Source organism: Canis lupus, chromosome 33 (assembly GCF_011100685.1).
Source record: "Canis lupus familiaris isolate Mischka breed German Shepherd chromosome 33, alternate assembly UU_Cfam_GSD_1.0, whole genome shotgun sequence".
Taxonomy (NCBI): Eukaryota; Metazoa; Chordata; class Mammalia; order Carnivora; family Canidae; genus Canis; species Canis lupus.
Genome location: NC_049254.1, coordinates 26,572,000 through 26,585,376, shown reverse-complemented (window position 1 = coordinate 26,585,376; position 13,377 = coordinate 26,572,000). Strand labels below are relative to the sequence as shown.

General features: G+C 42.8%; 1 protein-coding gene across 1 annotated transcript in view; it reads right to left on the bottom strand.

Annotated features, from left to right (window-relative positions):
* Positions 1–876: 876 nt before the first annotated feature.
* The window catches only part of SLC49A4 (solute carrier family 49 member 4), an 81,804-nt gene continuing 69,303 nt past the window's right edge, over positions 877–13,377 (bottom strand). The window contains exon 9 of the mRNA XM_038583038.1: positions 877–12,258. Within this exon, the coding sequence (XP_038438966.1) occupies positions 12,143–12,258 (116 nt within the window). The 3' untranslated portion in view covers positions 877–12,142. The remainder of the gene's footprint in view (positions 12,259–13,377) is intronic.

The window sequence follows — 13,377 nt, the reverse complement described above, 5'->3', positions numbered from 1 at the left end:
GCTCAGGGAGTCAACAAATTTTAACTCGAATATCTTTTTTTTTTTAATATTTTATTTATTTATTCTTGAGAGACAGAGAGACAGAGAGAGGCAGAGACACAGGCAGAGGAGAAGCAGGCTCCATGCAGGGAGCCTGACGTGGGACTTGATCCCGGGATTCCAGGATCATGCCCTGGGCCAAAGGCAGGCGCTAAACCACTGAGCCACCCAGGTGCCCCTTAACTCGAATATCTTAAAAAAATTGAATGAAAATTAAAACGACGGCTTTGGGAGGGATACAAAGAGGGAAGCAAAGGAAGAAGGCAAATAACATCAGGCGACCGAGATGTGCCAGGTGCTTTATGTTCACCGCTCTCTCCCATCATCACAAAATCCATATGAGGTAGGTGTAATTAGCCCACTCCTTCATCTTAATTATACTTTTTTTAATGGGTGAGAGAACAGGATCACCAAAAACAGATGAAAGCATTCCCAAGTCTCGGGGCTTGCTGGTGGAGGAGCAGGACAGGCTCCCAAGCTCGTGTTTCTCCAGCATATCTCGCTGCCCAAATGCGCAGGGAGTTTTGGCTCCGCTTCTCCTGCCATTTGGAGTTTGATTAAAAACAAAATGCAGACCACTTTATCACAAGTGCTTTCAATACACATTTATTGCAAAACCACAGCACAGTAACTATAAAGTCAACATAACCATATTTCCTAACTGAACAGGAGATCGCCGTCCTCATGTGCCTTCTCCCAAGAAACGGAGGCTTATTACATGGAAGCTCCCGCGCTGTGAGTAATGACTAGAACCCCCGTTCTGAACTAGGAGTTCTAAACCATTAAACATTTAATTACCACTTTGGCAAAGCAACACACATTACCATTTCCACAATGTAACAGCACAGAGGTTTTTAATGCATCTTTATTTTTCAGAATCTTCAGTATTCACAACGTGTAAAATGAAGCAGAGTTTTAAATCAAATGCTTCACCAAAACATAGTTTCTTAAAAAGACCCGATGAAAAGGAGGGAAAATTGCATATGAATGCTATTTATCAGTGCTTACAGTTGACATGAACTATAGTTTTAAAATAAAAATACTCAAGACTTCAACATTTCCTTACAAAAGTATAACTTGGCCATAAAATAAAAGTCTATAAAATCCCAAATATTAAAAAAGTAAAATGCAAAAAAATTTCTTTTATTAAAATGTAATACAATCTTTACATGGTAAGAATTGTTTAAAAATGCACAGAACGCTTCCTAAATCGTGACGAGTGTCAGAGGGGCATTTATCACACGCACTCATGCTTTGACAGTCGCATAGACCCACCGGGTCACGGAGCCAGGCCAGTGGATATGCACACCACACCCCCAGCACTAAGTCTCAGGGTGGGCAGATTTTAAGCTACTCCCCCACCCCCACCCTGCACCTGTTCATATTTATGCCATGTCTTGTGCTGGGAAGAGGAAGTTTGCCCAGGCCCAGGGGGTGTCCTAGGAGGCGGGGCACCTGCTGTCAAGGAGACTGCACCTTTGTGTTCCCTAGATCTTGGTGTTGCCATTTAAAAAAATCAGGTTCTGGAGCTGGGAGGAATCTCAAGGGATCACCAGGTCTCTCCTCGGTCCTCCTCTGACCCATTCTCCTCCTTAGAGCCCCAGAAGCGGGGAGTGGGCTGCATCCTGCTGGAACACTATTTCGCTCTGGCAACCAGAACTTCTTGTGTTTAACTGTGGCAGTTTCAGCCAAAAACTATTCCCAGGGTGGACCTGGATCCTGGCAGGAAAGGACTTTGTTTTCCCATAGACTGAAAGGAAGCAGGGGCTTCACTGCAGCCTGGGACGAACAGGAGGGAATTGGAGGGCACGAACAGGAATGAGACTCAAGCCCAGAGGAGGCTCAAGGCCCAAGGCAGGGTGACCTAAGGAAACCCGAGGAATGGGAGTGGAGGGGCCTGTTTGGCACACTAGGTCCTCCGGTTTGGACGGTGGTGGCCACGGACCATTGCAGGCTCCTGCTCCGGGGGGCCGAGGGGGCTGCCTTGGTTCTGTTTCTGCAGCCATCAGACCCACCACCCTGCCCGGCCTCTGCTTGCCTTCCTCCTCTGTCAGGTACAGCACAGCCATGTAGGCCGGACAACTACGCACAGTATAAAATTAGACCAAATCATGGTGGCTTAGGAACAGTAGAACAAAGAGCTTGGGCTTTGGGAGAGTGATTTCTGTAGGACAGGCTTTCTGGCTGGCTTCTAGGAGTGTGACTGAGAGGGTGGAGGTGGCCGGAGAAGTCTGAATGGAGCAAGAGATGGGAACTTTACTTGGATCTAAGTCTACTTGGACTACTTAGGATCTCTTTGCATCCCAAAATTGGCATGAGAAGTAACTATTCTGGTAGAGCGAAGGAAACACAACAGGTATTGAAGGCATTGCCTTCACTTGCAGCACATTCCTTGGGGGATGGAAGGGAGGGGGGACTGACTGTTAAAGTTACAGCCTTTTGAATAAAACAGGGTTCCTCTTGGGAGGCTGTGGATGTCTACGTGCCCACTGCTTTCTCAGAGCTGAACGGGATACCCCGCTGTGCCAGACAGGGCATCTGTGAGGGTGGGGGTCCCAGGTGGCTGGCCCGCCTTCTAGGGCTCCCGTGGGCTTGTGAGCGCCAAGGGGAAATGTGGGGGCTCTCTCCTTACCACCACAATTCCTCTTCACTTGATGTGTTCTGCTGCCTCCCTCTACCACCCTATTTCTTGAGCACCCCCCTCTGGCCTCCATTCTTTGAAAACAAGAACTTATCAGTGCAAATGGGGAATGGCCCTGGAACAGAAGATGAGCAGGTTGTAGAGTCTCCATCCCTCTCGAGCTGAGAAAGCAGTGGGCCAGACATGCTACAGGCAGGATGTACTTGGAGGCAGGAGGCTGGCCCAGATGACTCAGTGAGACTAAGCCAGTTTCAGGGCTGTTTTCCAGAATCTGCTTCAACTACAGCTCTGCCTCCAAACCTCCTCCTCCACTTTTGCTCAGCAGAGACATTAACAAATGCCCAGAGGCCTGGCTTACGTCTCACCAACTCTTCCACGGTGCTCTCCTGGGCCTCCTTACGTGGCCTTGTCTCCTCCTTGCTAGAAGGCTCTCCCCCCTGCCTAATCCCATGTCTGAATGAGCACTAACAGATCGGAAATCTTTGGAAGCTTGCAAGCTTTCCCTAAAACCTTTCCCCCTCTTCTCAAGTCGTCAAAACAGCTTTCTCTGCCTTTCCCTTCCAAGCTGGCCAGGAGTATTTTATACTGTGTGGAGCTTACATATATCCATTCATTGATGAGGGGCATGCATGGATTTGTAATGGCCCAAGAAGACAGGATTTAGAACATATTCTTCCAAACGGGGTAAGGTACCATGGACAGTTGTAGAAATAAGCTACAAAACTTCTAGCAGCATTGGAGTGGGGGGAGGGTGTGTTCCTAGCTTTGAATTACAGTTTTTGTGAATGGACTCATCAGAAAATGAATGTGAGGGCCAGGACACTATCACATTTGTTTTTGCATCCTCAGTAGGTAGCACGGTGCTCAGCATACAGCAGGGGCCCCAAATGTACCAGCTGAATTACAAGATCCAGCCTCCTTCACCCAGCCTCCTAGATTGTTTCTTTTTTTAATATGATCTACCCCTCGGCATTTAATATGGGCTATGATGAAGTCCCTGCCTGACTTTATTTTAGAATGTTCCATTATGTTCAAATTGTATTATTAAGTACGCATAAGGAAAAAGATCATAGTCTGCTCTAAGATAAAAGAAGCAATTCCGTAAGGAAAAAAATCAAAGTTAAAAAAATATGACATAAGTTTCAGGACCTAGCTAACAAAGAATTTACTGGTAGAGCAATATTGAAAAAAAAGACTGGATGGAGCTGGTTCATCAGAATAAGCTTTCCCTCAGATAGGTGGAAGGACAATTACAGGCGACAGAAGGTAGCATGCAGTTGTCCCGCCTGGGGGTCTACACTGAGCCTGAGTGGAAAAGACAACAAATATGGAAGGGCTTCTCTGGGATAAAAGAGGGTGAGGTGTCAGGGGTAAGATATCAGTTGATGTTTTTTTTTTCCCCTGCAAAGAGCAAGGGTAACCACTTTCCTGGGGGCATGGAGCAAGGATTCTAGGGCATAGGCTGAAAGGACAGTGGGATTATAGAGGAGAGGGATGGCTCCGTGGGAGACATCTACATAGCTCACGAAAACACTTCCTAGGCCATAACTTACGGATCGGAAGAGCAATACAATGCGAATTAGTGAGCGGAGGAAAGAAATAAGAAGAAAGAGACCACCCTACACACCTCAAGCTTAGCTAAATTCCCGGGCAAGCCCTGTCCACCTGCTATGACAGGTGAGGGGGGAGCAATCACTTCTCATGACTTCTGCTGGCCCCTTTGAGTCACAGACCCAAGGGGGAATAGCACGGTATGTGTGCAGGTCAAGGAAGCGATTTTGTTTGGGACTTGTAGATGCAACTTAGGAAGAGGGAGGCAGAATTTTCCTAGGACTTAATTTTCATAAGCCTCCAAAATGATAACGTTTCTGGTGGAGATAGAGACAAATTTGAAGTTGGGGACATTTGCAGTAAATAAAACCATCTTGCGGAAATAAAACCTGCCCTTTTTGAGCATTCTTTGGGTTTCTGCCAAGTCTTCAGAGGCCAGGACTTGACTAGCGATGCATCAAGTGTGCTGACGTTCCTTCCCTCACAGGAGAGAGCTGGAGGGCTCCCACAGTCTCCAGTCCCCAGACTAGACCTTCTCTACCTAGCTCAAGTCCCAAGTTCTCGCATTAGAAACCCTCCCTTTTGGTGGTTAGTCTTTGTTCTGTGTTAACATTCAAATTCCCCTCAGAAAGGAGACTAACAAGGCCTTACGAATACGTGTGTCCTAGTGTGCGTGCAATTGTTAAATCTGTCTTTAGAGGAAGATGGAGGTGCCAACAGTCTTCCCGACTTCCTGAAGGACTAGTAACCCAGCCACGGTGGTGAGGTTTGGGATTCCTACTGCCAACGTTGATTCTCTGCTCTCAGATTGATACAGGTTCTATGATAAAAATTTCAATGGGGCAAAGTACCCTTTCCTTGACATCAGTCATGGTTAATGGTGGTATGAGAAAGAGATTTGGGTTCCCGCTGTGCATAATTAAGGATGTGGGAAACTGTCATTATTTCTTTTATTTTTTTTTTATTTTTTTTTTTTTCATTATTTCTTTTAATTGTTAGTTTGGGAGAATATTTTTGGTTTTCTCAAATTTGTCCGAAAGGTCCCGGAGGAAAGAAACATCTTGTTTTTCTGATTCTCGTTCACAGGCACACACTGCACACCTATCATGACTCCGCATACAGAAAGAGCAGAAGGATGAGTGAAGGAACAAAGGCCATGTTGACGGCCTGAGAGTTCCTCTCACTGCCCGACACCTGTAACACATCTCTAACAGGGCCTTGCAGAAGTCCCTCATTATCTGAAATGATAACGTAGAACTGGAAGTACTGGCGGATAGGTCTTGCACTCTATTATTGTTTTCTACTTTCTGTGATGTGTGACCAGTAGGCGTAGAAAACTCTTCAGCCAAACGAAACACCTACTCTCACCCTAATTTAGAAGTGTGGAAGTCGAAGTCCGAGAGGAAGAGTGATTTGCCAAAGGCCCCAAGGGTGCTCGGCCACTGCCGTGGGGACAGAGATGGAGGGAGACCCAGGCCTCCTGACTCCCAGCCTGGTCACTTCTTTTGCTTCGTTTCTCTGCTAGTGGCTGTGCTCACATCGGAGCTTCAGTGAAGCCTTGTTCACTAACACCTGCGAACAGATCAGGCCTTGACATGCTGAGCCTCTGCTCTCACTCTGCAAGAGATGTGCACAGCTCTGCTGACAGGATGTGGCCCAGCAGAGGATGACACAGTTGCAAAGCAACTTACAATTCTTTGGTGCCATGGACTCTAGAAATACACGTTTGGGGATGGGGTTTACCATCTGATCTGACAGTTTGATTTCGACAGGTGCTAACCTGTCACTGACTCACAATGAATCAAACCAAGACAAAGGATGGCTTCCTGGTTGGGCCTGACTCCAGCGAGCAAATGCAGGGCTCTGACCTGGCCCCGAGAACGCCATCTCAACATCAGATGGCAGGTCTTTCTCTTACTGTGTTTGATACATTTAATAAACCCTGCATTTCACATACCAAGTCCTTTGGGGGAAATAAACAGCACCTGTAGCTTATCTCCTAGCACAGACAATGAAAAAGCCAATTATTCTTGTCAAATGGGTGTGCAGTGGAACAGTCCATGTGTTCACAGGAGGAGGCCCACTGCAAAATGGAAACATGGAGCCACCGGGAAGCTTGGCAATTTTAGAGACCGCTTCCGTTCTTTTTTCCTACTGAAATAAGAACGCACCTGAGTTTTTGAACTGGAAGAGACCTGAGGGAATATCTTTGTTTGCTTCCTTATTTCAGAGATATGATAAACAGGAAATGAGATGACTTGCTCAAGGTCAAACAGCTGAAGACACTAGGCCTGAGACATGTGCCAGGCCCGGAGGCTCCTGGGTCTCTCTAGCCTAGTTCATGAAGAAACTGGCCAGCTTCCTCTCTAATGTGGTAACTCAGAAAATCTGGGTTTCACGCAGCTTGCTTTCAAGCATTGTCAGGAATAAGTCAGAAGATGTAACCCGAAAGGGGAAAGCTGGATGGGAAGGAGGGCAGTGAAGGAAGAGGTGACCAAACCAAGCTACGCTCTTGTCCTACTACAATTCATCAGTTTTATGGATAGCGTGAGAGTTAGTATAGCTAAGGAAGGTGACCAGGAAAATAGGAAGGATCACCGGAATCTTCATTAGCTATTGTTTAAAAAAATGGATTTACACAGTTTATTCTCTTGACTCTGCTTTCCACACTGTTGCATGTCTCTGCTGAGACGAAGAGCCAGGGAAGCGCTGTCAAGAAAATAGATTTGGACTTCGGGTGTGGGTCATTCACTTTCTTCTCTTGCAGTGCATGGGCCCTAGTTGATAACATAAAAACAGAAACTCTATTTGTAATAAGAAAAACAGAATATTGCATATTGGAATTCAGTTTTAAACTTTAGGATGTGATAGAGTTTGATGGTACGTACACAACCAGGTCTGTGAAATGTCTCTGTTAACCACTCATTTGATATAGACTCATCTGGGAGAGAAATAAGGATCTCAGAAGCTCCTCCTTCGGTCCAAAAAAGCTAATGCCACCATGGTCTAAGAAATAGTTCCCTAGATGACTTAATTTTTAATCCCTTCTAAGTTTCTCTATATGTATGCAAATTCATAGAAAAATTTCTGAAAGGATTAATAAAAAATACTTTGGAAAAGGGGAATGGATAGTCAGCACATGTTTGTATGGAGGTAGACTTCACTCTATTTCTGTACTGGGTATTTCATAATGGATATACCTTCATGCATTTAATTTTCAAAAGTTTAAAAGAAATGAAAAAATTACTTAAAAGTTTATTTCTGGTTACATTGATCACTTATGGAAAGAATGCTGATCTAGGACTGACATTACCTGCTAAAACTTGGCTGTGGCATTGAACCTAAAAGGTTCTCTGTTAATTTGTAAAATGAGGTAGTTGGATTAGATCATTCCTTTGATTCCATGATCTGTCTGGGAAGAAAATCAATCTGAATTAGAAAAAGCCTAAATTAGGTTGTATTAAGTAGAAGTATCACTTTTTAACATTTAGGTAAATTTAAAGTGTCTCCAAGTCATTCTTGCCATTCTGGTCAAGACTGTAGAAGCCTCCCCTGCAGACCGGAAGAGCCAAGAACCCTGAGAGCACTGTGATGTGCAGTTAGAGCTAAAGTGGTTTGATGTGTTTCTATCATTTTTTTAAGTTGCTGAAATGAATTCCATGCTTTCACTTTTTAGTTGTTTAAAAAAAGAACACCAAACTGTAATTCTCCCTTGGTGAATGAACAGAACCGCTAGGGTGGAGTAACCTTTGCTCTCACTTTTTGAGTGTGGGTTGAGATGGAAAAGCTATTATTTGAGGCCTTCTAGATTATAAGGCACAACAGAAAGACTACAGAAAGCAATCTGATCAGTCCATATTCTAAAATGCAACAAGCACTAACTAGAGGAGCTCGTTAGAGACCTTTGTCATTACCATTTCAGGGAACAGTCTAACAGGCTGGCTGTGGGAAGAACTGTTAAATCTCTCTGGACTTACTTGCTCAGGAGAGGGAAGCCCAGGCATATGGCCTTAGTAGTAGTCAAGAATGAGACTGGGTTTTCGTCTTTGAGCTCAGGGAGGGGTTCAGGGTGAAGCCTGTGCCAGAAGTCAGTTCAAGGAAGCAGAGACCTAGGAGAGTCTAAGACACCTGAAAGGACATGCATGCTCGGGGTAGCCTAGGTGTCTGCTTACTGAGCACACAACTACCTCCATTGAGTACAAAGTACCCAGTGGATGCTGTTAAGAGGGCACCCCAAAAATCTCCCTGTCAACTTTTGTTCTTCTAGGATGGTCCAACACTACATGCCCTCAGAATATTGCTTATATATTTCTAACAGACTGGCGAACTGTTTGATAATATGGAAATAAGCTTTAATTTGGCCCTTTCTGTTAATTCCAAATTAAAGGGGAAGTCTATTTTTCCTATATCCACAAAATAGGTGTCATCAAATTTCCTTGTGGTTTTCTATATGTTTCTTTTTTTTAATATGGCACTTTCTTCATATCACAGCTTTGCACTTGCTATATAAGATGGCATAATCACAGTAACTCCCGTACTTACTATTTTAGGCAGCAGTGTGGAATTAATATGATTTTTAACGTTAATTTAAAGCAAATTTACTGTGCATTTGTATTTGATCTTGAGTTTAAAATGCAGCTTCTACTTATGCAAACAGCAAGATGAATGCCTAGATTTTAGTAAAAATAATAGTAAAAAAAACCTAATTTAAAGTAGATGGGAATTTAATCTCTTCAATTTAAAATCTCTTAGCTTGAATCCCTCATTAGAAGGGCTTCATAAAAACAAGCTGTAAACATTCTCAATAATTAAGCATAAATATATGATCTATGATAAAGCTTGGCTCTTAAGCCCTATATGCTTAAATATACAAAATCCTACTTGTACTTGATTCCCTCTTGTTATTTTATTAGCTCCATCCTCCAGTGAAGTGCATTTGTGCATGTAATTATCTTGTTCCTGTATCTTGACCATGGACCATATTAAAAAATGTTTCTTCCCATAAACTGTGAAGTATTCATTGATAAGCCACAGGGAACTTACACTATAACATGTCCTTACCAATTAATGCTGTTGATTTGGTTTATGAGGGTTGAATTATTCATCAGAATCTTTTTATACCATGTCCCTGCAAGCTAAGACTTAGGGATGTTAGAGCACCAACAGGATGAAGAAAACGGAATGATCCTACTTAAAAACCCGTCACCTCAACTGGATCCCTGTACTTCCCATACTCAAATAATGTGACTTGCTCTTAAGCCCCGTATGTATGAACACGGAGGAGTGCTCACGGACACCCCCAAAATGTCGAAATTAAGCTGCAGATTTGTGAGGTGGGGAAGGACCCTGCTTTGGGAGTCAGAAAGTGTGGATTTCAGTTGGTTCTAACTAGGATTGCGACCTTCATTGAGCAAGACCCTTAACCTCTGTGGGATTGTTTCTATGAATCCTAAAATGAGGGGCTTGGCTTAATGGAGGGCTCAGACTTCTTTCATTATAGAATTTCATTAAGACTCTGTAGTGTTTGTTTAGAAAGTTCAAAGACAACAGCTGGTCTATTCTGATGCATGCTAGAAATAACAACAAAAAGTAAAAAATGTGTATGACTTGAAACATTCAGGTAAATGAATAACATGTAATCCTCTCCCCACCTCCGAAGCCCCTTTGGTTCTATCAGGATTGATACAGGAAACTGTGATAGCTTAAAACAGTTGTAGTTTGTGATTAGAACAAGTGTCTGCCAGAGGGGAAAGCAGATAGAACAGATGAGATGCAAGGACTCATTTCATGTGTCTAAAAACAACGGTTGGTGTCTGGGACAACGCAGGAATTTTTAATCACTACCCACTTGGGATGTCACGGAACTAGTCATTCAGGTAATATTTTTTAAAGTGTTTTTCTTTGCTTCGTTTTAAAAGGAGAATAACTATAATTAAAATGTTCTATATCACATCTTATTATATGGTAAGATTTCATATAGAGTGTCCACAACCAACAGTTCTGACTAAAACCAAATACTTCAGAATTCTTCTCTGTCTGTCTTTTATCCAAACAGGAAGGGGTGGTGGTTATTTTAGCACTGGGTCGTGGACTGCTCCTATCTCTAGTGGCTGGTTTTCAATCATCTTCAAGAATTCTGGTTTCCTTTCATTTAAGAATGAGAGAGTGAACTTGGAACTAAGCCTCCCCTTCAGGGTCTTTTGCTTCTCTTTAGCAAGTTCCTTAGTTCCTTCGGTTCTTGATGCTAAGATAGTAGGATGGTTATAAAGGGACTGATTTAAAGGTGACAGAAGACATGCTGAATGTGAGGGTTTTCTGACTTTCCAAGGAGCACAATTTAGGATCTTAGAAGGCGGCTTAGATCCTCCTCCAAGACCGAGGTGAATTGACACACAGCCTTGGACTTGTGAAGGAGGGCGGGGGCGTTTGGGACTGCATGTGATGGTGTGTGCACGTGCGCAGACATGAGCAGAGCTGAGTGCTAACTAGATCTAACCACATTTTACCACCATGGCTAAGGGAAGGAGCTGGCCTGCACTCTGTCCAGAGAAAGACAAATGAAATATATATTTACCTGACAATGAAGATGTAATTTCAAGTGAGGGGGGGAAAAAAGGCGGGGGTGGGGGTTGAAGGAAGCTGAGCATAATGAAGGTGAAGAAAAGTACTGTTCTTGTCTTTCTGGAAAAAATTTGGTTTTCCTGGGCAAGGGGAATTATGTAAATGTGAACAGTGTAAGCAATATCATAATCCCACCAGAGCATATTTTATGTCACAGTGAAATACATGTCTGAGAGCTGTCCAATGAGTAACTGTCATTTTTAAAAAAGCTATCATCCATACAAAGAAAACAGGTACTGGGCAAAATATCACCTTCTCAAATGTATGGACTCCAGACAGAATCGAATATTTTACAACCTGAATTGAAATGCAAGAATGTAATTCAGAAATCACTCAACAGATTTGGAAGTTTCAAGGTTATAAATTGTTATTTTCAAACAAGGGTCATTTAATAAAATGCAACCCTAGTAAATAACAGCTGGTGCTGGACTTTACATCCCATGCCACTATATATATATATATATCCTATATATATATAGGCTGAAGACACAGAATGTTCTATGTGATTTGTCATTTCACTTTTAACAAAGTGCTAAATCAGAACGTAGTTACATTTTTCATACAACATTTAATGCAACTATACTGAACATTTAGTCACCTTTAATATAATTATTTAAGAGCCTAGTAGATGAAATTGTATTTCACAGAAACAAGGATAAGTTGAGATCGAGACACAAAGTGCTCTGAAGTCACTGGGAAGCACTTGCTCACCATAGTAAAGATGGCCAAAGGTTTCCAACCTAATTAAAAATAAGGAGTCATATAAGAAATGGCTTTATTAGAAAAAACGTAGTGTACATGTGGCTAATTTTTATCATCGATATACCTCTTGGCTACTTTATAATTAAAATCTGATATAGGGTTTGAACTTCTTTAGAAGTTAGTGGCATTTCTTCCTATTCTGATATGTGACTTAGGTAAGGTGTTTGACAGATACCCTTTATTTCTTTCCATAATTACAATGAGTCAATCAGTAGTTTAGCACTGGCACAAAACAGAGAGGGCATTATTTCTTAGTGCTTTATGTGTAAGATATCCACACTTCCAACCCCAGAGCTAGGCACGGGTGTGCCATTTATAGTCTTTCAATTCCCTATTATCACTCCAGTCCCACATTATTATTACCTAGTAGTCATGAAATGCATGTGATCATCTGTAACCTAATAGAACCTCTGAATGAAGTTTCTCTCTTCTCCTTTTTTTTCCCGTTAGAGGTGTGCAACTCCAAGCAAATGTGCAGTATGCAGTATGATTTCCAGTCCCTTTTTAAACTCCTGCACGTCTGTGCTATTACACTGAGACAACCACATCAAGATAGAGTCTGTCATACGATTCCCTGAAGCACAGAATGAGGAGGAGACTGAGCAAACACGACCCGGGAAGGCACCAGTTGAACCAAGACAACTCTGTAAGACAAAAACATGTGGTTGTAAGCATTCCTAGGTCACCAGCAGAACACCGCCTGTGAGCCGGGAGCAACGTGCTCCACAGCCAAAGGCGCTTATAATAGATGCATCGTGGGAGGCCCCCAAACCGGTTTTCAAGGAACAGGGGCAATCTGGAGTCTGGGTGATATTAATCTTGCAATGTATTATACCGCTTTCATGTGCAATATTTTTAATCAATACTATTAATAACTTTTCATCAATTTAACCACTTTGATTTGGTGGCAAAACCAAAATCTATTCCTCCAAAGGAAAAAAAAATCAATCACCTTTAAATGTCTGTTCATTATCCTTTTTTTAAAGATCTTATTTATTTATTCATGACAGACAGAGAGAGAGAGAGGCAGAGACATAGGCAGAGGGAGAATTAGGCTCCCTGTGCAGACGCCTGATGAGGCACTCAACCCCAGGACCCCGGGGCCACAACCTGAGCCAAAGGCAGATACTCAACCACTGAGCCACTCAGGTGTCTCATTGTTTGTTATTTTTAAATACCCTCCATCACTATCATTCTTGTCTCTGTTTAGAAATATCTGACAGGTTAGAAAGACGAGTAAAAAAATCATCTGAATTTGGAGATAACACGTTTAGATTTTCTTGGATAGAAATATCAAGTTCTCAGTAAGTAGTAATCATTGTAAAACAGGTTAGAAAATACATTAAAAGAATAAAGTGAAATATAACAAATTAATCCTAATTCTACCCTCAGAGAAACTACTGTGAATATTTCGGTTTATTTCTTTCTCGTTTTTTCCCCCACTAGCATACACGGTATGTATGATGCCAATAATCTGAAAACCGATAGGAATCATCTAAGCAGGCAATTCTGTTGTTACTTGGTTTAATGGTATCAAGAACACTCTTATTCAAAAATGCTCGCTCATGAACTCAGGCTTTGCCCACCGGCCAATCCCAGCCTCGTGCTACCGAGACACACCAGCTCACGGTGGCTGCCTGCCGTTGCCCCCTCCAGCTCCAGTGGCCCTTAAGCTGTGCATCTGTTCCGCCTCCTTCTACCAGGCCCTCCTTGCCAGAAAATCCTGAGGCTTTGGTGCACAAGTGAGCAGCTTCTTGGCATGA